This window comes from Danio rerio, chromosome 11, assembly GCF_049306965.1.
Source record: "Danio rerio strain Tuebingen ecotype United States chromosome 11, GRCz12tu, whole genome shotgun sequence".
Taxonomy (NCBI): domain Eukaryota; kingdom Metazoa; phylum Chordata; class Actinopteri; order Cypriniformes; family Danionidae; genus Danio; species Danio rerio.
The window spans coordinates 6,395,451-6,423,144 of NC_133186.1; the positions used below are offsets into that span (position 1 = coordinate 6,395,451).

A 27,694-nucleotide genomic window follows, 5' to 3' on the forward strand; every position below is an offset into this window, starting at 1 on the left:
CCCGAGGATTTGCTAAAAACAAAAACTGCAAAAATACGTACCTCCCGAGACATATTTCGCTGTCTCCAGAAACGTCCACGAGACTACGTTTTCAGAATGAGCCTGGGTTGCAAACATTTCATGTGACTCTCAGTGGTTTAATTGTAATCATACAAAGCTCCAAAACACTTTTGTGCATACAATAATAAAAAAAAAAAACTAAATTCAGCTCTGTTTACCTACATGGGCAGTACAAGGTGTTGTCCTTTGAGCAGTACAAGGTATTGCCATTAAAGTCAGCAGCGCAACATGCAAGCGTTGCAAACACACACTTGATGTGGAAGATATCAGCAAGCAAATATATTTTTACAGTCAAGTGGGTTTTATGGTTTCTGTTCTGGACTTTGAACGTCTCATGAGTGCTGACTATGGAGGATAAGGGAGCTCTCGAATTTTGTTTTAAAATATATTAATTTATAATGAACAAAGATGAACGAATGTCTCAGGTTATCGGAACAACATAAGAGCGAGTAATTAATAACAGAATTGAAAATTTTGGGTTGAACTAACCCTTTAACCTATCAGGAACTCATCAATCTCAAGTAACTGCAGGCTACTTTGAATCTCCAGAAGTACAAGGTATCAGATTCTCCAACACTTTACTAAAGTAAATAACGCTGAAATAATACCCCCACTTAGTAAGAATCACAAGCTGTCATAGTTAAAGACTGTTTTCAAGACACATTGAGAATGACTCTTAAGAATCTGGCTCAAGTTCAAATCAGACACAACAAAGTGGTGAGGAAATCATGCTGTCAGCAGATACCAACAATGAGCAACACCAAGCTATCAGTGTAGGAGATGGGCTTGAAATGAACTTTCAGAATTACTTACTGCCATATTCTGGTAGTACAAGAAGCAGTACAAGAAGAAGAACAAGTCTGATTCTTTCACCTCAAAATAAACAATTTAAAAAATCTATCTATCTATTTTACGATACTTGAGCTTATGTTTCATAATTTGGAATCTTAGGTGGGTGATGGTGTTTCAGAGTGTATTTTTAAGGCTTGGTTGTGTTTATAAATTGCAAACAAATGTGTGCTTGTGCTTCATTTGTAAAACCATCAAGTTATTTTTTCATTCATCTTACTTTGATTATATACAGCTACATGAAAACGACAATCATATTTCCAAGTTCTTCTGAAAGCTCGCCCTAAAGAGGCTCTGATTAGTCAGCTAACATAATGTGCTGTGTTTCGCAGACAAGCTCCACGTCACCAGGAAGTGTCACATCCAGTCACAAGCACACGCTTTGCATCAGCTGTGTAAATACTGTCATTCAGTGTACAATTTTGCGATTAAATCAGCCTGATCTCACGAGGAAACGTAAGTATTTTACGTTTTTTTTTATTTAGTGGCTAATTCATACGAATTCATCCAAGTTCAGTCATATGAAAATGTATGATTTTAAAAAGGAGGCATGGCACCCAACCCCATCCGTCATTGGGTGATGAGCAAATCGTACTAAATTGTACGAATTAGATCGTACGAATTTATACGAATTAGCCACTAAATCAAAAAGTTGCGAATTGCCGTGAGATTGCGTTGGATTAAAAATGTATATATATTCATTTATTCATTTTCTTTTCGGCTTAGTTCCTTTGTTAATCAGGGGTTGCCACAACAAAATGAACCACCAATTTATCCAGCACGTTATACACAGCAGATGCCCTTCCAGCTGCAACCCATCACTGGGGAACACCCATACATTTTCATTCACACACATACACTACGGACAATTTTAGCTTACCCAATTCACCTATATCGCATGTCTTCGGACATGTGAGGGAAAATGGCGCACCCGGAGGAAACCCACGCGAACATGGGGAGAACATGCAAACTCCACACAGGAATGCCAACTGACTTAACCGGGGCTCGAACCAGTGGTCTTCTTGCGGTGAGGCGATCGTGGTCCTTACTGTGCTGCTGTGACCCCCCTGCCCTGTATTGTTCATTTAAAATTCGTACCGCTTGCTTTATAATTCGTGCTTTCCAGAAATGCAAATGGGGGTACATTCACAACAAGCCTGTGTTGCATTAAGGCAAGTGAAAACACTGTATGGGAGGGGAGGCTGTGTCCTGAATTGAACATGTGAACCTGACCTGAATTATTTGAACCGACCTGCTGAATTTTGGAAGCAGATTTAAAGAAGACAAAGATGTCATCGCTTCTGTGACAGATACAAAACAGCCTGTGATCTGGTGCTGGTCTTTGGCAGCGAGACTGACAACAGTTCATTGAGTGCCAATTTCTCAGTTGTGCTGCATTTAGGGGAATTCCATTTCTAAAAAACAACTTAGACATTTGACCATGAGAATTCTTACTTTTTACAGTCATTTGCAGGCTGTTGACCTCCTAATCTTAAGGTCTGCAGAAAAGAAAGTGTTGTACATGAATTTTACTTCCAGTTTTAAGTTGAGGGTAATATAGTCAGGGATTGAAATTTTAAAATACAATACCAAATACCTCAGTTATACAAGTATCAAAATAAACCACAAAATACAGCAGCCACAACATGTATCAAAATAAAATACTGTATTTTGTATTTTGAAATTACTGTAAAATACTTTTACAAGGGAGCATGACATTTCTTTGCAAACCTTCCATCAACAGGCTTCTTTGATCAATCCTGATCAAATAAATGAAATAAAGAAAAATAAATAAATAAAGAAATAAATAAAAAATAAAACAAAAAAAAAATAATAAAAGAATTAAAAGAATAAAATAAATTAAATTAAGCAAAACAAATAAAATAAAGTTAAATAAAAAACATTTAATAAAATAAAAAACTAAATAAAATAAATGAAATAAAGCAAAACAAACAAAACAAATAAAATAATACAGTTTAATAAAATAAAGGAAATAAAGCAAAACAAATTTAAAAAATAAAATAAATAAATAAAATAAATGAAATAAAGCAAAACAAACAAAACAAATAAAATAAATACAATTCAATAAATAAATGAAATAAAGCAAAACAAAATCAAATAAACAAAAACAATGAATTAAATAAAATAAAAAATAAAATGAAACAAAGCAAAACAAACTAAACAAACAAAATAAATATGCTTTAATAAAATAAATTAAATAAAGCAAAACAAACAAAATCAAATAAAAAAATAATAATAAAATAAAATAAATGAAAAAATAAATAAATAAAATGATCTCTTTAATCCCTGTAAAAACCATTCAATGCATATGTTGAGTTGGGATATAGTACTATATATCTCTAGCTCTATCTATTGTGAAAATTGCCACCATCTCTTTAACAGTCTAATATATTAAAATGGCAATACATAAAAAGGTTATTTAAAAATTTTGTTCACATAATTTGCTAAAAAAGTAAGTCGTTTTAAATGTAAAAATGTAAAGTCACGATTTCTAAAATCTACCAAAATCTCCAGTTTTAGTTATTTCCAAAAAAATCATGTTTTTTTGTAATTGCACTCTTCAATACACAATATAAAACATGATATCTGTAAGACTTATTTTATGTTGTTTGTCTTATTTTCCTGTCTTATTTTGACTTGCTCCTGAATCTACCCCTGCTTTTTGTCTGATATTTTCTTTATACAGTACATATTGCACAATTTCCATCCATACTCCAAGCATTGACCAACTTCAACATTAATCAATTTTCTAGTCTAGTCTTGTTAAATAAATGAGAAAACACAACTACTAAAGGCCACATTTTTACAATGTCATCATTTAGACTCCTTACAAGGTATTTTACAGTATTTTAAAAACACAAAAATACAAGACACAAGTATTTATATACAAAATATTCAGCTGTTTTCATAAACCCTATAAAATACTACTTACAAAATACTATTTTGTATTTAAAGTATGTATTTTAAATACTTGCATCATAAATACTGCCCATTCCTGAATTTAGTAAGGGCAAGATTTGTTTAAAATAAATAAATAAATAAATAGATAGATAGATAGATGGATGGATGGATGGATGGATGGATGGATGGATGGATGGATGGATGGATGGATGGATGGATGGATGGATGGATGGATGGATAGATAGATAGATAGATAGATAGATAGATAGATAGATAGATAGATAGATAGATAGATAGATAGATAGATAGATAGATAGATAGATAGATAGGTAGATAAATAGATAGATGGATAGAGAGATAAATAAATAAATAAATAAATAAATAAATAAATAAATAAATAAATAAATAAATAAATAAATAAATATGTATATATAGAGAGATAGATAGATAGATAGATAGATAGATAGATAGATAGATAGATAGATAGATAGATAGATAGATAGATAGATAGATAGATAGATAGATAGATAGATAGATAGATAGATAGATAAATAAAGAGAGAGAAATAAATAAATAAATAAATATATAGAGATGATAGATAGATAGATAGATAGATAGATAGATAGATAGATAGATAGATAGATAGATAGATAGATAGATAGATAGATAGATAGATAGATAGATAAAGAGAGAGAGATAAATAAATAAATAAATAAATAAATAAATAAATAAATAAATAAATAAATAAATAAATAAATAAATAAATAACCCCAAAAAAGGGAGCTCCATTTGCTTTCAAAGAAAGTTTCTCTTCAACTTGTAAAAAGTGTAAGAAGACACTTTAGCCTCTTTGGGGAATTAACTGGCCATGCTACCAGACACCACTGATGACTGGAATGTTGATTAGTCCCATATGGAGAACTGTTTTTCTTGATTGATTTAGGCATCGTTTTGTAAAGCTCCGTTTTGTTGTTTTGTCGCAAGAACATCTCTGCGTTTCTAGAATTCGGCAGATGTATGTGATCACGCTACACTGCACAAATGATATATGCATATATTATCTAATCCTGACATGCTGTTATTCACTTTTTATGAAGTCATATTTTGTGGTGCTATTTTACAGATGGTCTTAAGTTCATCTGTATCTCATTTCTAAGGCTTACAGTAGAATTTATGTGACACCCTAAACATCTTACTTCTTTCAGTCCTAACACTGAACATTCCATATCCTTTTAGCATTGTTTATAGCGTAATAATGTAGAGCCTTTATGAGCAGTTGAAGTCAAAATTTTTAGCCTTTCTGTGTATTGTGGGGCAGCATGGTGGTTGATACTGTCACCTCACAGCAAAAAGGTCACTGGTTCGAGTGCCGGCTGGGCTAGTTGGCGTTTCCGTATGGAGTTTGCATGTTCTCCTTGTGTTCGTGTGGGTTTCCTCCGGGTGCTCCTGTTTAAACAGCCCAAAGACATGCTCTATAGGTGAATTGAATAAAGTAAATTGGCCATAGTGTGTGAGTGTGTGAATGTGAGAGTGTATGGGTGTTCTCCAGTACTGGGTTGCGGCTGGAACATATGCTGGAATAGTTGGCAGTTCATTTCGCTTTGGTGACGTCTGATAAATCGGAGACTAAGTGAAGATTAATTAATATGAATTAAAATGAACATGAGCGCAATATCACACTCTATTACAGGGATGCAGACAGAAACATGAATAAAAGCACTGGGAGAAATCTGGAAATGTACAATGTTTTCACTTTGGCATTTTATTTAACAGTATTTTATGTTGGGTGTGTAATCATTACTTTTTGAAAGTGATTTATATTTTATTCATATTTATTCTATAATTCTACATTCTTAAACCTTGAGGCCTCTGTAGTTACATTGGGTAATAAGACCGACAAAAAATGAAAGGTGACTATTTTAGGTCGATATCACTAGGAACTATACTCTCATTCTGGTGTGATAGTCAAGAAAATCTGCTGCCATTAATTGCCTCGACCAGGCGGAATGGTATATGCAGTGTATACAAATCTGTGCTAATGAATTATGCTAGGCTAAGTTAATGACCCCATCTGAACAAGAAATCATCTGAATGGTGTTTAAAATGGTTCATGTCAACCGCTTAATGTTACATCCCTTCCCCTTTTTGGTCTAGGGTTGGGGAAGGAAAATAACAAAGAAAAAAGTAAAAAATTTAGAATTTGAGAAAAAGAAGACCAAATCAATGAATTGTATATAAATTAAATAAACAAAAAATTGAGGGAACACTTCAATCCTACCTCAGAAATGTGAAACAACCACAAGAGTAAACTTAAATATTTTATTATTTGGTTCTCAATCAATAAACAATAAATGAAGCATAAATCTTCAGGAGAAGGATTAACCAAAACAACAAACAAAACAGGTCTAGCTCAGGAGAAGTACTAAATAACCTACTTTCAGGTAAAAGAAAAGAAACGAAACAACAAAGGCTTTCCTCAACTCCCTTACTATGAACAGTCAAACAAATACAAAAATGGCACCCTCTCCCTACAGCTTCAACTTGTAAACCAAAACGTCAGACAAAGAAACAATAAAATTACCTTTTACATACCACACACACACACACACACACACACACACACACACACACACACACACACACACATGTTTGTTTTTGTGAAAAGTGGGGACATTACATAGGTTTCCATTCATTTTATACCGTCCAAACCGTATGTTGTATTGCCCTCACCCCACCCCACCCCTAAACCCAACCATCACAGGAGACTGTGTGCAGCTTTACTCTCTGATTAAACTCGTCCTTTAGGATTTATAAGCATTTTGAGAAATGAGGACGTCACCAATGTCCTCATATTTCACCTCCTTTTTGTAATAACTGTGTCATACCCATGTCATTATACAGATTTGTGTCCTGATATGTCACAAAAACACGTACACACACACACACACACACACACACTTAAATTACACAACTAAGAAAAACAGACACACTGCCTGTAAAATTCCGCAATGCAAAAACAAACAAGTTTCTCAACAGACAGAAGTTAAATTGAACTCAATAGCCTATTAAACTTCTTTCTATAACCAACCAGATCAACAACCACAACGTATGACCACCACAGTCTGGAGCGGGGGAGAAGTGAACCTCTCCGTGGGTTGATACAACACAATCTCACGGCAATTCGTAACTTTTTCATTTAGTAGCTAATTCGTATGAATTCGTACGATCTAATTCGTACAATTTAGTACGATTTGCTTATACCCCAATGACGGTTGGGGTTAGGGGTGGGGTCAGGTGCCACGCCTCCTTTTTAAAATCGTACCATTTCGTACGACTGAACTCGTACGAATTCGTACGAATTAGCCACTAAACTGGCAAAACGTAAAATACTTATGTTTTCTCGTGATATCAGGCTGGTTGAGACACACTGCTCTTTTGTTGCAGCGCATTACTGCAGGACGCTCCAATGATGAGCACCACCTGGGCCCAATCACACACAGTGGAAGTAAAAGAGAAACACACAACATAACCACTCCCAATGGGCAGTAAACACACAAATAAACAATAGTAATAAATATTAATGATAAATATATCCACTAGGACACTTGTAAAATGAGCCTTTAAAAAAAAAAAAAAAAAAAGTGGAGTGTTCCTCCTTGTGAAGACAAATTGACTTAATAAAAAGTGAGTAAACTCAGTGCAACTTGGATCTGTTAAATTTACCCTTATTTTTTAATTATGCACACGGTTCATTTACTTATTTTCATGGCAATTGGTTTATTCACTTTTATAAAGTCAACTAACTGCTAATACTGTTGTTGTATTGCTAAATGTTGAACCACAAGTGTGGGACTGTGTGTATGCATGTAGATGTACACTGAAAAAAAATCACTCAAAAATGATTCCTTGGATTTACTAAAAATTTTAAGTTAAGGGCTTGTAAACAATTTATCTGGGCTGAATTTAAACAAACAAATTAAGTTGAACAATACTAAATGTAATTTGTTTGTTTAAATTCAACACAAATGAATTGTTTGCAACAATTTTGCAGACAGCATTTTTTTTTCAGTGCATTTGGTTTAGAATTCATTTCATCACAACTCTTTATAATGCTGCAAATTAGGCTGGGCGATATCACAAAAATCTCATAACTCGATATAAGTAATCTCATATCCTGATAATGATGACAATATAGTGCCTTTTCTGTAAATTAGATCAATGTATACATTGACTACATGGAAATTACTAATTTTTATAATTCCTTTTACATATACTCGAAAATCTAATGTGTCATCATTTGTCTCACTTTATTTTGGACATCATGGCAAATGTTTGACTAAATAGGAAAATTATCAAAACTATTATTATTATGGTAACACTTTACAATAAGGTCCATTAGTTAATGATTTTACTAACATGAACTAATCATAAACAATACTTGTACAGCATTTAATCATAACTGAACATTTACTAATGCATTATTAACATCCAAGTCCATGCTTGTTAACATTAGTTAATGCACCATAAGTTAACATGAACTAACAATGAACTACTGTATTTTCATTAACTAAAGTTAACTAACATGAATAAATACACACTGTAATCCCGAATAAGTTGACAAAACTCAAAAAATTTGAGGTAATCAGTTACGTCAAATTTTTTAAGTTATGAAATTATCTATTTTAAGTAAACAGAAACATTAAGTTTTGAGTTTGTTGTACTCATGCAAGACACTTCACCTAACTTAAAATACCCAAGTTACTCAGCTTATACGTTTTAATTGCAATTAACTTAATTGTTTTAATTTTCCAAACTTTAAATACTTAGTCACCCAGCTCATACATTTTAATACCAATTAACTTAATTGTTTTAATTTTTCCAAACTTTAAATACTTAGTCACCCAGCTCATACATTTTAATACCAATTAACTTAATTGCTTTAATTTCTTTCAACTTTAAATACTTAAATCACCCAGCTCATACATTTTAATAGCAATTAACTTATTTTTAATTATTTATCTCACCTTTACATACTTAGTCACCCAGCTCATTCATTTTGATAGCATTTTTTAAAATTAACTTCTCCATCGTCAGTTTCACAAATAAAATTAGCCATTATTTTAATCTTTAAACCCCATAAATCTGTCAAAATAAATCTGTAATTTAAAACACACAGACAATACCATTTTAGACATTTATTGTTAAAGAAAAAATGTCCAGCAGTACTTTCAAATTTGTCTCCTATGCAATTACAAATGTCTTAAAACAATAAAAACTATTAGACATAAAGAGATTGAAAATGAACACTATTCTGAAATTAATAGAAATTACCCACAATGTAAATATGATATCAGACATAAGAGCCTCAAGAAAAAACAACTATAAGTTTGATAAAATTTAATAATACATTAATAAGTGTAAAACTTAGTCTTAAGGCATTCGTTAAAAAAAATAATAAGTGCACATTCTGTGAAGTGACTCGTTTAGTGTAAACTACACAGAAACTGTAAATATATATATATATATATATATATATATATATATATATATATATATATATCTCGTTGAAGTCAGAATTATTCGCCCCCATTTATTTTTTCCCCCAATTTCTGTTTAACGGAGAGCAGATATATATATATATATATTGCAGCGAGGCAGAGGGAAAACAGCAACACAGTTGGATAAGTTTACAGACAAGTCCCCGGAGGGTGCTTTATTTACAACGTGAATGGGGTGTAAACGGTGCTCTTCTTTAAGGTGAGGTGCTCTGGTGCTCCGGGAAGTAAGTGAAGGACAGTGAGTAGTCGGATGTGGGATCATCACGAGCTGGAGTCTGCTGTGGAGAGACAAGCGTTAGCGCATGGAGTCATTGGGTGAATGAAGCTCATCTTCTCCTTGCGTGGGCTTGGTTTATATGCCTCTCCACTAGATGACGTCCAGCTGTGAACGATCCTGTGTTGATGATGGTCCAGCTGGGTTGAATTAGCGACCAGGGCGACTGATTCTGTCATTTACTTATTCCAAACCTGTTTGAGTTTCTTTCTTCTGTTGAACACTTAAAAGGTTATTTTTGACCAAAAAAAAAAAAAGCTGAGACCTGTAACCACCGATTTCCACAGTATTTGTTTTCCTATTAGAAAGTCAGTGGTTACAGGTTGTCAGCTTTACTTAACTTTTGTGTTCAACAAAAGCAAGAAATTCAAGCAGGTTTGGGACAAGTGAAGAGTTAGTAAATGACAGAATTTTACATTTGGACAAACTATCCCTATATATAATAAAATGCATACTTACCAATTAAAGGTAAATAAATGTTTTGAAGTTACTACCCCAGAGACAGTCTTTATTAAGTTAAAAAAAAAAAAAAGCTCTACATCAACTCATTCTTTAAGGTTTCCATGCTGCGAGACTTTTTATTTTCCATCATCCATGCCAAGCAAAACTTTTTGCACAAGTTCAAAGTCCTTTACTATATATTATGTGAAGAGCATACATTAATCCATACAAGACAAGAAAGGTCTGGAAGTGTGCTGTGGGTGGTGTCCAATTCATTCTTCAGGACAACAGAGACCCTCAGTGAATGCAGGGCCAATAAAGTATCTTCAGTCAGCAGGATTATCAATCTAAAAACATAATTCAAGGATATTAATGTAAGGACAGTATCAAAATGACTGAGCCAATATTATATGATTCATCAACTATTCTTGATTACAAATATGTTATTAAGTAAAAGTTTTCAAAACTTTCATCTTTTCATTAAACATGCCTAATTGTGAAAAGAATGAATGAAGTCTTACCAGGGTGTTCCTAAAGAATCTTAAGTCACGCTCACGCAGCAAGACCAAAAGACCTCTGATAAGAGTAGTCCGTCATGAACTGACATCATTCAGTTCCTGGAAATCAAGAATCAATTTTTTAAAAATTAAAAAAATAATAATAATTCAAATTATATTTTAATGTATACTTTAACACGTGACCCCAAACATACCTGCTCATCATAAACCTTTAAAAGATTAGCCAGGGTATCTGCTGTCTTGCCAGTTTTGGATGCTGTTTGCCTTAAAATTGTCATCAAATTAAATAGGTGGTGGTCCAGTTTTGCAAAGAATTTGTGGGGAAAATTCTCATTTGTAACATGTTGGTACTCTGCAAACAGCAAAAAGAAACAAGAGAGAATTTCATAAAACAAACCCACGCCACAAAATATACAATTCTAGAAAAAATGTATTAATATTATTATTATGTTTCATTTACTTATCTATTTTTTACCTCAGATGAAAATCAGGTGTTGATCAGATGTTGAAATCAGGATTTTCATGTTGTAAACTGAACTCAAGGTCTAGCTGAAGTTTCACTTTCCTTGCTGCAAAAGTATCATTGATAAATACACTGTAATATTTATTTTATCTGGATATGCCAGGCATAGTAGTACAAAATAAATATTTTACCCACCTTTCACATGCCTCCATTTAAGAACCTATCTGTAGTCAGCAACACCTGACCTTCAATTCTGTAAGTACACAAAGTCACAGTGTCATTTAGCTGAGAGTGGAAGTAGTACAATTACATGATGTCTAACGTTAACCTCCAAAACGGTTAGCAATAGAGCTGATTATCATGTTAGTTGCTTTGATTTGATGAACACAGATTTAATTTAAACAGTATTGAAATTTCTAAAACTGAATAGGACGACAAAGAAATTTAAGGCCTGATTTTAAAAGCTAGAAATAACAAAACGTACCTTATTGTCTAATGATGTAAAAATATATAGACTAAAATATTTATATTTTTAAGATATAAATATATTTTAAGCTACAAAATTTGCACATCAGAAAACTGTCTTCTTTACCACGTCTTGAATATTTTGTTTTGTTATTATTTTATTTAATAACATAATTTTGTATTAATGTGTTATAGATATGCATACTTTGTTTTTTAGGCTGTTTATATTCTCTCCAGAGTAGACATTTTAAAAAATAGATTGAAAAAAAAACAACTTTTATCATACCTTTAAAATACATTTGACCTAAATGACATTTAAACTCACTTAACTGATCGCATTAATCAGGTAATCATTGATATGCAGAGATGTCGTCTTAAGCGCGAGGAAATATTAAGTGTTGATCAGTGCTGGTGATTGAGGTAAAGTTAGTTTTATATTTACACATTCAGACTTTCACCTTAATAATATAATTTCAGAAAGGTAATTTTTGCATATTCTTAATGGTGAAATCATATTAGCAGCCAATGACTTTCAAAGTACAACATTGTTCAGTCAAAAAAAATAGTGCATTTAGTGTAATGTTGTTTTCATGTCATACTTGCATGTGATTTCAGAACGAATAGACAAAGTACCATGGTAAACAATATATGGAGCGAGTCACAAGTTGTTACTAAATGAATGTATGAATATAAAACCAACTTTACCTCAATGTGGTAGTGTAAAATGAAGCTCTGCTCTGTACCTGCTCAGGTGAGGAGCGCAGCTTAAATGTTCTCCGTCAGGCTATGCTCATACATGGATCAGCAAGCAACAAGCTGCGTGTGACAGAGTTAAGTTTTGAGACTACGTTTTTGCGCGTCATCAGAAAATACCGTTAAGTGTTTAGTCGGAGATCATTTGAGTTATGATTAACGTTACGTTTCTTGCGCCTTTCGTTTCCGAAGTGCCTACAGATCGCGAAGATAATACCACATTCACAGACTGGATGGAGTTCAGCGCAGCGCCATGACATGCGGTTGTGAGAGCGCACGTCTCCATGACAACTTCAGCACAGGCTGAGAAAAGGCATACTCGCGCCAAGATTTAAATTTTTTTGAAAAATGTAATCTGCCGATTTTAAATATTTAAAATATTTTTTTTTAAATATTTTTGTCTTTATCACACTCTGTTAAAATTCAGAGTTAACACATTACAACTAACGCTAACATTGCACTGATTCTAACTTTTTAAACAGTAATGTTAACGTTAGTTAGCAACAAGTGAGGCTAAATATGTTTTCTGTAATGTACGACATGTAAACGCACCCTGATTAACTCTACATTACATTGAACTGTTACTGTGATTATATTAATTAAAACATACATTTAATATTTCTTGGATTTGTAAATATTTTACTTACTGTAGTGTGAAGCGAGGCCGATCCGCCATCTTGAAAAAAACGAATGAAGCATGAGCACGTACGTGAACCTGGATGACGTCAGACGCAAAATCACTAGGCTGACAGAATTTGAGTTAATGAAACTTTAAAGAGACATTTTGTATAGATTAAACCCAGCAGAATTGTTCACCTTACTTGAAAGATTAAATTTTTTCAAACTCAAAAATAAGAAAAAGTTCTAAATACTCATCAAGGTTAATTAAGATAAACAAATTTTAATGATTTAAGTTAATAGAACTCAACTCAATTAATTAGTTACAGCATTAGGGTTTACAGTGCAGTAGTAGATGTATTATTCATGTTAGTAAATGCATTAATTAACATTAACTAATGAACCTTATTGTAAAGTGTGACCATTATTATTATTGCATTTTTTAACGAAATGGTCAAAAGTAACTTAAATAATTATACTAAGCTAGGCTAATTTTGACCATGCCAGAACAAAAAAATTGGCTGAATTAAAAAAAAAATGGTTCAAGTCAACTTGAAATGAGCCCTTTAAAAAAAAAAAGAAAGAAAAAGAAAAAAAGGTGTTTTTCCATAAAAAAAGCCTTTTTTTAAAAAAAAGATAACAACACTAATTAATACATTGTATTAAAGTAAAACATATGCCCACAAATTACAATAGGCTAATATTAACAACAACAACAACAACAACAACAACAATAAAGAAGATGAAAGACGTTAAATGTGGCTTATCAAACAATACTGCTCAAAATAAAATTCAGAGAAACTTTTTCATTGTCACTTGGGCAAATACAGCATAGTCAAGATTTAATTGGTATTTTTATACATGTTGACAAGTGTAGATCAAATGTAGATTTATGTACACTAACGTTAGATTGATGATGACTACTAGATCAAATGTTATGCTCCAGAGGACAGTAAACTCTCAACAAAGTCTCAAAATTTTTGTATGGCTCCCGTGAGCAAAATGAGTTTTTATCGACCTCAGCCTCAAGAACCGAAAATAAAGAGCTATTTTTATTCATGAAATCTGTGGGAATCTGGACGAAGTCAGACCTTTTTTGGACACTCTCATCTTCGCGGTTCAGTGAGACGACTTCCAGTCAGCTGATCGGCGTCATGTGATCGAAAATGTCGAATGCGGAAATACAGATTTAAAAACACTTCAGTTTCCTCATGTGATAGATTTGACGTTGTTTACTTAATTTATACTCTAAGAATTACATCGACGTGCTACTGGATGTGCCAGCACATATTTACGCCTTCCGCGTATGGAGTAGCGTTAAGCTGAACGACAGAACAATAATAATTACATTTGTTTACGATTGTAAATGTAATATCATGTTGAAGCAGACTTTCTTTTTGTTTCTTTTAACTCTGTATCTCTGTAAACACACAGCATTTGGTGGTAAGTACTGTACAATGCTTCAAATATATATATATATATATATATATATATATATATATATATATATATATATATATATATATATATATATATATATATTTAAGAGAAGAACAAAAAGGGTATTAATGTTGTATTAGTTAATGTTATTTAATGTATTTATTTATTATAACCTTGTTAGTTAATGTTTTTAATGTTAATAAGTACATTAAATAACATTACCTAAACCTTAGGTAAAGTATTAGTTGATGTTATTTATGTATTAACATGAACAAACATGTTAGTTATGGAAATAAACGTGTTCATTGTTAGTTCATAACTCACAGTGCATCATGTTAACAAAGATAAACTTAGGTTTAATAATGTATTTGTAAATGTTGAACTACACTTAAAATATTTGATCAATCGGCATGTGTTTCATTTTAGTTCATTGTAACTTATTAAACTAAGTTCATCATGTTCCAACTTAATTTTATAAGTTATACAAGCTGTTTTAAGTCAGTTTAACATTCAATGGACTCATAAGGTTAATTTGATTCGGCTTAAACATTAAAGGGAACCAGGATACTTTTACAGTGAATGAATAAATGCTGTGCAGTGTTGTTCATTTTTAATTCATGTTAGTAAATACATTACCATTAACTAATGAAATCTTATCGTAAAGAAAATGTTATTATCCCTGTATATTTACATTGAGGTAAAGTTGGTTTTCTATTCACACATTCATTCAGTGACAACTTGTGACATTCTCTCTCTATATTGTTGACCATGGTAGTTTGAATATTCGGTCTGAAATCACATGTAATTATGACTTGAAAACGACATTAGCACTATTTATTTGACTGTGAACAGTGTTGCATCTTTGATAGTTGTTTGCTGATAATATGATTTCACTATTTAGAATTTGCTATAAATACCTTTCTGAAATTATATTATTAATGAGAAAGTCTGATTGTGTAAATATAAAACCAACTTTACCGCAATTATATCTACAGATGCAGAAGTGGCCGTCAGTGCTCCCGCAACAGTGAATCTACAGGAATTTTCTTCAGAAAACATCACCATTACACTGAGGTAAGATAATAGGGCTTTGTTTCTGTATTCAAGCTAAGTTCACCAGGAAATATGTTAACTATGTTCTTTTAATCCTTTGTGTTTACAGTTCACCGCTGAACACATCTGTAACGGTTTATTTCAATATCACTTATGAATCAAATAATGTGTCTTTAATAATTCAACTACCCAATGAGGTATGTGCAATTACTTTATTAAATTTTAAACTAATCTACCTGTCTGCCTTAAACATATTTAATATTATGTTTGAAAAGTTCCTGTGTACTTACATTTTACTTATGTTTAACATACCTGTTCGCTTCACTATACTTTTACTTTGCTCATGTTCAAACTTAATACGGTTTTCTGTGACAGATTATGAAAACATAAAAAATTGTTGCTGTATATTATGTTCTGTTGTTCATTATTTTCTTACAAAACTTATACAATTTCTTTTATTAATCTTATATTTAAATTATAAAATGGTGTATGTTCAATATCATGCATAAAATCACTATTTGCCTATATTCATCATTAATAATATCATTGCATTCATATTTAAACTATAGTCATGCACGAATAATCATATTAAGATAAATATTTGCTTAATAAAGTCATTTTAAAAAGGTCATGTTCATTTTATATGCTTAAATTTTGCTCATGTTCAAACAGAATCAGGTTTTCTGTGACAGATTATGAAAATATTAATGTTTTTTCCCCCTGTATATTATGTTTTGATGTCTGTTTTCATACAAAACATATGCAATCTCATTTATTAATCTTATATTTAAATTATAAAATGGTGTACATTCATTATCATGCATAAAAATAACCATATGCCTTAATTAATAATATCAATACATTCATATCTAATTTATAATCATACGTGAATAATCATAATAAGATCGAACAATTGCTTAATAAAATTATTAAATTATTTAAAAAGTTTTCGTTCACTTCAGTATACTTAAATCTTGCTCATGTTCAAGCTGAATACGTTTTTTTTTTTGTGCCAGATTATGAATATATAAAAATTTTTTGCTACTGTATATTATGGTTTGATGTCTGTTTTAGTCTTAAATGAAAATGTACATTCATTATCATGTGTGAAAATGACCATTTGCCTGTATTAGTTATTTATAATGTCAAAGTCATACATAAATATTCATATTACGATAAATAGATGCTTAATAAATATGACTCATATGAGTCGCTAAATAAATATTGTCCTCTCTCGTCCTGTACAGGTTGTTGTACCAGCTGGAAACACATCTGTATCTTTTGCAGTGCAGGCAAAAGGGGTTGGTCAGGTGACCGCGTACCTTAGCAGCAATGACACTCGCATAAAAAGGTGCGTTGTAAGCTAAATTCTCTTAATCTGTCACTGATTATACAGTGTTGGATGGAAAAGGCATTCGGTCTGTGACGTTCTCATACAGTTTCGTTCATTCAACTCTTCAGCCTTCATTTTGATCAACATTTAAGCCTCGTATATAACGTTAATTACAATTTTCAGTATGTTTTATTGTTGACGTCATTTACAGCATGAGCAAATTCTTGCAGATGCATGATAATCAGATATGGTGACATTCGCATCAGGATGTTGAAGAACCAGTTCTATTTGTGTAGTTCCTTAATTTAGGGGATTTCAAACTAGTCAAATAGATCAACTGTGTTTGGGTTTAAGAGAAGACTTCCTATTTTGGTGTCTGCTTCATATTACATTGACAATAATTATAACTTGTTACGTTTCTAGTGTGCTTTCAGGGACAGATGCACACTCAAACCATCTAATATCTCCAATATACTAAGATATCTCCTCATGTGATATTATTGCATGCATAGTGCCTATACAGTGGGGGATATAAGTATTGAACGCATCATGTTTTTTCCTGGGAAATATATTTCTAAAGGAGATGTTGACATGGAATTGAACCCAAAATTGGTAAAAACCCAAATGATACAAATATAAAAAAAAATCTTAAAAATGTATTATGTGTAACAACAATGAAATGACACAAGGAGAGAGTACTGAACTACTGAATCGTATTTAATACTTTGTATAAAAGGCTGACGGCAGCTTAAAGACGCCTCTCATGTGGAGAATGAAGTCAAATACATTGCTCAGGTGTGAGATTTTCCACAGACTTCGAGTGTTAAAATCTTGATGGTTCTGTGGGTCTCGTCTATCAAATCTGAGCTTTATTTTGTATTTTATATTGGATTTAAGTCAGGTGATTGGCTAGGCCATTCTATGGCTTGATTTGCTTTCTCAGAAAGCATTTGAGAGTTTCTTTGGCTGAAGTTTCTTTGGATTCTTGCTGAAATGTCCACCTTGGCTTCATCTTCATCCTCCTGCTGATGTAGATGTTGGACTGAAGCAGCTATTATTCATTTACAGTGATGAAGGGCAGAGTGTTGCTGAAAAACTACTGAAAGCTTTCCATGCCTTTCTACACCTTCCTTTCTTCATGTGTTCAATACCTTTTTTCCGGCGTCATTTCATTTTATTACGCAAAACTTTATTTGTAAACCATTGAGATGTTTTCTGTGCATATATGGATTTTTTGGTTATTACTAACATCCATACATATTTAAGTAGAGACTATGCTTGCATTTAATAATAATATTCCATTAATATTTAGCATGGCAGATATATTTACAGTAGGTAAAGATGAAAGAATACGCTGACCTGTAAAACAATGTGGTTTAAAGTGTATCATCAAATTGTAAATCTTTAAAATGACAAATAATTAGCATTTCGGCATGGCAATGTGTTTCTTGGAACTGATGAATTTTTTAAATAACAAATTTAAGAGGGTATAAATTATATTAAACAAATGTATGGGAGTCGTAATTTTTGCTTTGAAGTATTATAATTAAACTAACCGACTCATTTTAAAGTATGAATCAAAATGATAGCAGCATCACACTTTTATTGTTGTTGCGCTTGAAAAAAAGTTTCATCTTTGATTGGTCTATTCAAATCGGTCCATTCATTTGGTCTATACAAATAATTTTAAACTGAATTGAAGAGCTTATGAAATGTTCTATTATAATACTGGATACAAACTATATACAGTGGTGTGAAAAAGTCTTTGCCCCCCCCCTACTGATTTTTGTCACTTAAATGTTTTAGATCATCAAGCTAACTTAAATATTAATCAAAGATAACACAAGTAAGCACATCATACAGTTGAAGTCAGAATTATTAGCCCCGCTGAATTATTCGCCCTCCTGTTTATTTTTTCCCCAATTTCTGTTTAATGGAGAGAAGATTTTTTCAACACATTTCTAAACATAATAGTTTTAATAACTCATCTCTAATCACTGATTTATTTTATCTTTGCCATGATGACAGTAAATAATATTTGACTAGATATTTTTCACGACACATCAATACAACTTAAAGTGACATTTAAAGGCTTAACAAGGTTAATTAGGCAGGTTAGGGTAATTAGGCAAGTTATTGTATAATGATGGTTTGTTCTGTAGACAATCGAAAAAAAAAATAGCTTACAGGGGCTAATAATTTTGTCCTTAAAATGGTTCATAAAAAATTAAAAACTGCTTTTATTCTAGCCGAAATCACACAAATAAGACTTTCTCCGGAAAAAAAAATATTATCAGACATACTGTGAAAATGTCCTTGCTCTGTTAAACATCATTTGGGAAATATTTAAAAAGAAATAAAAAAAAATTCAAAGGGGGGCTAATAATTCTGACTTCAACTGTACTTTTTCTTTGAGATGCTATGGCTTCAGTAAAGTGATAAATAACAGTCTAATTTGTTATATATGAGATGTGTGTCAACAAAAACTCTTGAAAATTACAGCTAGATGGGATTTTCCTTTTCCAGTTTAGATGCACGGATCAGATTCTTGATCGTCAGGAGCAATGCCCTTTTCATCATCAACCAAATCATTGGCTGGATTTACTTTGTGGCCTGGTCTGTGTCGTTTTACCCACAGGCATACGAGAACTGGAAGAGACGCAGGTACTACAGTATATACTTGATGCTTATTGTTGAGGATTTCGTCTGAATGAAAAGCTAATGCATGTATTGTTATTAAACAGTGTGGTTGGCCTTAATTTTGATTTCCTCGCTCTCAACCTGACTGGATTCATCGCCTACAGTGTGTTCAACGTTGGCCTTTTCTGGGTGACGTATATTCAGGTGCGTGCGCTTGCTGTTTTAATGATGCGAGATTTGACATTTTAGAATCCCGAGTAGGAATATATAATTTCAGTATCAATAACAGAATATGTCTATCCACAATAGTCACATTGCAAGATATGCAATGTTAAGTTAGCATGATAGTTTATTATACCGGGAACCGCAGTTCAAAACGCATGAGATTTGCTGTCACTACAGAAAATTACCACAATAGAGTGAAAGTTTGTCATTTATGTGTTAGGCCTGTGACTGTGTGAGCATTGTATAAGAGTTTTAACGCATTCTGGCACAAGAAATTGTACGTCTGGATGCTGTTAGACTCCTAAGAAAACCATAAAGCACTGTTTATTTCACTTTAAAATGTGCTTCATTTTATTTCTGCACCTCTGTTGTTTGTTTATTATATGTACAGTGCATGTGGAAAGTATGTTAACACTTTATAATAACTACACACTATCATTTACTAAGCATTAGCAAATAGTGAATTCATTATTTGTGAATTTCATTATTTACAAACCATTTGTATTTAAGAGTAGTTGAAGTTTTTAAGATAATTCAGAATGAGTTAGATCATGATTAATAAACTATTGAAATCAACATTTATATATCTTATTATTCAGGCATATACTAATACTTAACTAATATGTTAATAAATGCTTTATTAACTCAACTTCATGCAGTTTTGTGACCTAATCTAAAGTGAGGACTATTCATGCTTCATAAATGTCTTATAAAGGATTATTACAGGCTCAGAATCAAATGAACAATAGTCTTTGCAATCTTTTCTAAAAAATAAAATTACTGTAAAGTTGAATCATTCCCGAATAATAGGAGTGTCAAAATATGACATAAAACTTGATAAAATAACAACAACAATATAATAATTTAACAATATAATAAGATGCAATGTTTAAACTGTACAGTGATTTTATTTTAGATCAGGTTGCAATGATTTATTTTTTATTTGAAGTACAGTTTCATTTGAGTATCTTTAAACGAATAGGTATGAATAATGTCATTTTTCCTGTTTAGAATTTAACTGAGCCTTTATTTGTCATTTATAAGACATTTATGAAGCATGAATAGTCCTCACTTTAGATTAGGTCACAAAACTGCATGAAGTTGAGTTAATGAAGCATTTATTAACATACATAGTAATTACTATATGTAATTATTATATATGCCTGAATAATAAGACATATAAATGTTGATTTCAATAGTTTGTTAATCATTTACTAACTCATTCTGAATTATCCTAAAAACCCTCAAATACTCTTAAATACAACTGGTTTGTAAATAATGTGATACTTAATTAAGTAATGAAATATAAATGATTAACAAAGTATGAAAGTATACACATTTTAAATATGTTTGTAAGTCAAGAATACAGCGTTTGTAGCTTCAGATTTAAACTACTTACTAACGCTTATTAATGTAGAGTTAATGCTTAACAGATAATGAATTCACTATTTGCTAATGCTTAATAAATGATTTATAGTGTGTAGTTATTATAAAGTGTTACCGAAAGGATTTATAGCGCTTCACTTTTTCCACATTTCATGTTACAGCCTTATTCCAAAATGGATTAAATTAATTTATTTCCTCAAAATTCTACTCACACTACCCCAAAATGACAATGTGAAATAATTTTTTTTTTTAATTGTTGCAAAATTATTACAAAAATACTGTATTTCATAGGCCTCAAACTTAAATCCTGGAGAGTCGCAGCTCTGCACAGTTTTGCTCCAACCCCAAACAAACACAGCTGATCTAAATGAGTAATGAACACCTTGATTGGTTGCATCAGCTGTGTTTGATTATGGTTGGAGCGAAACTGTGCAGAGCTGCGGCCCTCCAGGTTTTAAATTTTGAGACCTATGCTGTATTTCATTTTGCATTTTATTTGACAGACCAACCCAAAAAAGTAAATAGTGTTCAATTTTATTTTATTACAATGACAATAGTTGCAGACAAATCAAGAGCAGAAAATTTGTACAACTCTGCAATGTTTTTGTTTTTCGGAATCAATCTGTTTTCGAATTAATCAATTCATTCATACAGACAGTTGTTGTGTCCTGATGCCATTTGGCATAAATAGTATTTAAAAAAAAATGTGACCTGTACTTATAAAACCTAGTTTGAAATATAGTGGCAAATGGTAAACATTTAACTTGATGACAAACAATTATCAAATAATGACAAATAATCAGCTTATAGTAGCTGCACTGTAATCCTTGATAATACTACTGTAATATATCATTAATATATAGATGAAATCAATGAAATATTGTTTAACTTAATAGAAAATAGCTGGATATCATTTTTCTAAACCTTGATGTAGTGGGATTGACATGCAGGATTATATTTAGTGAGTTGCACTAAGTCACTCTGATGTCTTCAGATTTCTTCTGATCGTCAACAAGCAGTTCTGATATACAGATGTTAAATGGTGTATTTCCAGGAGGAATTCTTGAAGAAAGATCCAAACGGAGTCATTCCTGTGGATGCCAATGATGTGTTCTTCAGTCTCCATGCATTACTTCTCACTCTGGTCTATATCTGCCAGTGTGCCATCTATGAGGTAAACATTACAACATTCATGGGCAAATGATCAATTATAATGATGTTATTGTGGTTGACACACTCGCTCACCTGTATATGTGGTTACAAAAACTCTTCATAAATATGATTATTATCATGTAAAAATGGCATATTCTGTCCCCTAAACCTATTTCTAAAATTCACAAAAATCACAGAAAACTTTCAAATATATATATTTTTTAAAGTACAGCGATTACTTAACAGGTTTTTGTCATAGCAGATTTAAGACCTCATGATGGCCCTGGGCAACTAGTGCACAAGTGCCCCCGTGTTTTTTGTAAATTAGCTGTCACGTCAGACCTATAATTTTGTGATGTATGTGAACACATGTAAGACCTTTATTAATACATTTTTTTTTTGTTTGTTTTGTTTTCAGAGAGGTGGGCAAAAGGTCTCCAAAGTGGCCATTGGGTTATTAGCTATCGGCTGGACCTTTGCATTTGTCTCTCTGTTTGTGGCTGTGGCAAAGAAAATCTCCTGGCTGGATTATCTGTACTATTTCTCCTACATTAAACTGGGTGTCACACTAGTGAAATACATCCCTCAGGTACAATTTTCCTTTCTCATCTCATCTCATCTCATAAAATATAACATACAATAAAATCTATTAAAAAAATTAAATTTTTTTTTTTTATTAAATTAGTTATTAGATAAAATTAGATAGACATAAAGAATTAATTAATTAAAATAAAATACAAAATTATATATATATATATATATATATATATATATATATATATATATATATATATATATATATATATATATATATATATATATATATATATATATATATATATATATATATATATATATGCAGTTGAAGTCAGAATTATTAGCCCCCGTTTATTTTTTTCCCCCATTTTCTGTTTATAATAACTAGGACCACTTGGAATCCACACACACAGAATTTCTCAGATTTTCTGCAGATTTTTAGCCCATCATTAATTCAGTTTATTTACTTGAGTAAATGTGTGTAAATCTAAATTAATTCAGTTTTTAAATTAATTACAGTAATATTATTGACTAATATGAAAATGTTCATCTGATTTATGTACAATGCAGTTTGTAGAGTAATATTTTCTGTCTTTGAGTAGATATATTATATGAGAGACTTGCTTTGTTTACCAAATAAAGTAAATCTAATTGGATTTGCATTTTAAACATTAAATAAAAGTTAAAAAGATATTATTTTTTATTAAACATATTAAGGTTTTAGTTATGATACTCCCAAAATAATTCCTCAGAAATCCGTCTAGCCCTACTTAAAACAGATTTATTTTGTCTTTGCCATGATGAGAGTAAAAAAATATTTGACTCGATATTTTTTAGGTTTTACCTAGTTAACCTGATTAACCTAGTTAAGCCTTTAAATGACACTTTAAGCTGTATAGAAGTGTCTTGAAAAATATCTAGTAAAATATTATTTACTGTCATCATGGCAAAGAGAAAATAAATTTGTTAAACTATTAAGTTTAGAAATGTGTTGAAAAAAAAATATATATAAATTATATATAATATAATAATATATAATATAATAATTATATAATAATATATATATAAATATAAATTAAATAATTATAAAATAGTATAATTGTTATACTATTTTAACTATTTAACTATTTTAACTATTTTATACTATTTATACTATTTTAACTATTTAAAATTATTTAACTATTATATTATATTATTTAACTATTTTATTAACTATTTTATACTATTTTAAGTATTTAAATATTTAACTATTTTAAGTATAAAAATAAGTTTTTTATACTTTATTATATAAAAAATAAAGTAAATAAATAAATAAGCATAAAATAAATATACTCCAAACATGCATGCATGTTAAATATTTAGTTTTTAAATGTTTTTCACTGTTTCATGTTATTCCAGTCCTAATATGGGAAAAACCTAAATCAAAAATGTCATTGATACACACACACACACACACACACACACACACACACACACACACACACACACACACACACACAAACACACACACACACAGATGTTTTTGTCCTGACAAAATGAAAGTGCAAGAGAACTGGGCATGACAAAATCCCCAATATTCTGTCAGCGTGTTCAGTATGTTTACCCTCTGCTGTAAGTTTTGCATTTTCTTTCATGCTTGCATTAAAAACAGTGAGTGATGCGAAACATCAAAATCAAATCTGTCTTTAGCCACCATTGAATATTCACATGCGTGAAAGAAATTTGAGAGCCATGGTGGATGTGTTTTTAGAAGGAATAGGTCATGTTGTTTTAGAACGGCATATGGTTGAGGAAATGACAGAACTTAAACATTGTGTGTGAACTATGTCTTTTCAAATAAAGGCTATTCATAGAAAAGTGGAGTCAATTTTGATGCAGTTCACTGGAAGTCTAAGCAGACATTTCTCTCTTCCTCATTTTTAACTGATTATAACATTTGCTTGTACTTGTGGATTAAAAAGTACACTTAAAAAAAGATTTCAAAAAATCAGGCTAAATAATAACCCATCTAATGACCCAAGAAAGCTCACCATTACCAGAAATGAATCATGTTTAAATATCGAGGAATTTATCTAAATCTAAATCTTTATATATTATTTTGTGGTCACCTCTTATTCTCAGGAAAAATTATAAATGTGATTCTTTCTTTCTTTCTTTCTTTCTTTCTTTCTTTCTTTCTTTCTTTCTTTCTTTCTTTCTTTCTTATTCTTTCTTTTTATTCTTTCTTTAATTCTTTTTATTCCTTCTTTTTGTTCTTTTTTCCTTTTATTCTTTCTTATTCTGTTTTCTTTTTATTATTTCTTTTTTGTTCTTTCTTTCCTTTTATATTGTCCTTTGACTCTTTCTTTCTTTCTTTCTTTTTGTTCTTTCTTTTTATTCTTTTTCTTTTTTATTCTTTCTTTCTTTCTGTTCTTTCTTTTTATTCTTTCTTTCTTTTTTCCTCTCTTTTTTGTTTCTTATTTTCTTTCTTATTTTGTATTGTTTCTTCCTTTCTTTTTGTTCTTTCTTTTTTCTTCTCTTTCTTTTTATTCTTTCTTTTTATTTTTTTATTCTTTCTTTCTTTTTATATTCTTTTCTTTTTTTATTCTTTCTTTTTTGTTCTTTCTTTATTTTATTCTTTCTTTTTAATCTTTCTTTCTTTATTTCTTTCTTTTTATTCTCTTTTTTCTATCTTTCTTTCTTTTTGTTCTTTCTTTCTTTCATTCTTTCTTTCTTTCTTTCTTTCTTTCTGTTCTTCTGTTTTAATCTTCTTGGAAAAGCAGCTCATAAAAAGTGGTACTTTTAGCATATTCTTTACTGAAAAACAGATATTGTTTATATTTCTTTCAGGCTCACATGAACTACCGCAGGAAGAGCACAGAGGGCTGGAGCATCGGCAATGTGCTGCTGGACTTCACAGGGGGCAGTTTCAGTTTGATCCAGATGTTCCTTGAGGCCTATAACAATGGTGAGACCACACAAACACTGTCATGTTCTATTTACGGTAAGGGTGGTCATATATTCGCAAATTCTGACTTTCTCCTTAATTATATTTTTTCAGATAAGTAACATTGTTCAGTCACTAAATAGTGCCAATTTTGTCAAAATTACATGCAGTTTCAGATCAAATATTTAATGTGGTGGTAAATAATATAGAGGCCATTTAAATGAACGAATGTGCGAATATAAAACCAACTGTACCTCAATTATTTCCCACCGCAACACGTTAAAGATGTTACCATTCACAGAGCAACTGACTATTATGTGTTTTCTTGACAGATAAATGGAGGTTTATATTTGGAGACCCTACTAAGTTCGGACTGGGCGTCTTTTCCATATTCTTCGACATTTTGTTCATCATACAGCATTATTGTCTGTACAGGAACCGAGAGCCGATGTATCAGGATTTAGATGAACAAAATGATCAACACAGCAGTGTGAAAACCTGACCGGGGACATGGAATAACATGAAGATTTCATATGGACTTATTAATATCACTTTTTGATTACTATTTTTCAAGTGTGACCTGTTTATAAAAGGGAACTATATAATTGTATATAGGCTTTTAGTTTCATATATATATAACCTTATTTCATATTCAAATAAACAGTATGGTCTCAGGTGAATTATTAGAGCTGGTGCTGTACTGAAATTAAAGTGTTGAACGCAGCACTTCAAAATTAGCCATATCTTTGTGTTATATTCCCTATTCTTTCTTGTGTTTACACTGTCATCTGGTGGCAGTATGTGCTGTTACTAAATGGGTGATTTTATGGTCATTTATATACAATATAAAACATAACAAAATAGCTTTAGCTAATTTCAAAGTAAAATAACATCTTGCTTTTTTTATTTGTACTTTACAAACACAGCAAAAACAGGCAACAAAAAATCCAGCATAATTGAAATTCTATATAAATAAATAAAAATAAAAAACAAAAGGAAGACACCAAAAACAGATTTATATTAGCTTACGATAGACAGAGCTTTTACATTTTTTTTTACAGCTTTAAGAGACTTCATTAGCAGAATAAGTTTGTTGAAAAATACTATGTATAAAGGAGGAGTTTTTGAACATTCTACATTTGTGGATAAAGAATTTACCATTAAAAATAATAAAATTAACAAGTTGTTAATTAGTTTATCACCCTTTTCAAAATAACAAATAATTTATTTTCCATTCAATGTTATCAACATATTATTTTTAGCAGAATAATCAGAAAAAGATCTTTCTCAATATCTAAAAATTTGGAAAGTAACACGTTGGTTGGGTATATTTATTGTAAAATTTTTAAATTAATTTCTCTTACTTTATTTTAAATGCAAAATTTGTATGGTAGCAGCCATGCTTTTCTCCAATTGACCTCCCATAATAACGAATTCCAATAAAATTTCCCTCTTGGAATAACTCTATTTTTATCATCAAATACTTGCCTAATGTATTTGTTAGTACATTTTTGTCAAATATATTTTTACGATTTATCAGGAAATTACATTCTTTATTTTATATCTTATAATAGGTCAAATGACTGTACATGTACCATTAAATTAAGGAGTCTCGAGGGGATATCTTGATCACTGTTGAAAATTCTTTAAATTTAACAGGAAAATTGAACTTAGATAAAAATGATTTATATGAATAAATCCTTAAAGATTAATTAAATATATCACTTACATGTACCAATATTTTCCAACAATTTCTCCAAATATAAACTCTTTTCTTTAACAGTAACTTATTCCAAATTTTCATTCTGTGTGGAGAAAAAATTATACACAAAGCAAAGTTTCCAAGCCGAGAGTGCTTGCTCATGAAATTTAGATCATTTTACTGGTAATTTTGATGGTGAAAAATTGCAAGTCAAAAGAAACTTGAGACCATCCACCTTCTTGAAGATACTGTGTGGAATAAAAAACAAAAACATCATGAATTAGGGTCAACGGCACATTTTTTTCATCCTAATAATCTTGAATGTATTGTTCATAGCTATATAATCTAACATCTCAAAGCCTCCAAATAACATCTCAGC

General features: G+C 31.0%; 1 protein-coding gene and 2 long non-coding RNA genes across 5 annotated transcripts in view; 2 read left to right on the forward strand and 1 right to left on the reverse strand.

Moving 5' to 3' along the window:
• The window catches only part of LOC141376522 (uncharacterized), a 195,428-nt gene that overhangs the window by 37,219 nt on the left and 130,515 nt on the right, over positions 1–27,694 (forward strand). The window lies entirely within an intron of this gene.
• On the reverse strand, positions 9,514–12,995 carry LOC137496666 (uncharacterized). Of its 3 annotated transcripts, none has more exons than XR_011017166.2 (6): positions 12,951–12,995; positions 11,281–11,338; positions 11,098–11,191; positions 10,817–10,974; positions 10,626–10,721; positions 9,514–10,451 (listed from the first exon to the last, which is right to left on the reverse strand). It is a non-coding gene; the product is annotated as an uncharacterized lncRNA (long non-coding RNA). The 3 variants fall into 3 exon arrangements; XR_012386951.1 differs by having other exon boundaries at positions 12,294–12,995; XR_012386952.1 differs by lacking the exon at positions 12,951–12,995 and adding an exon at positions 12,256–12,592.
• ctns (cystinosin, lysosomal cystine transporter) lies at positions 14,140–26,350 on the forward strand. Its single transcript, NM_001020571.1, is given in 10 exon segments — positions 14,140–14,364; positions 15,357–15,435; positions 15,524–15,611; positions 16,662–16,765; positions 19,274–19,411; positions 19,492–19,591; positions 22,053–22,172; positions 22,569–22,739; positions 25,517–25,634; positions 25,946–26,350. Coding segments are annotated over 10 exon segments (1,155 nt in total). The 5' UTR covers positions 14,140–14,297; the 3' UTR covers positions 26,116–26,350.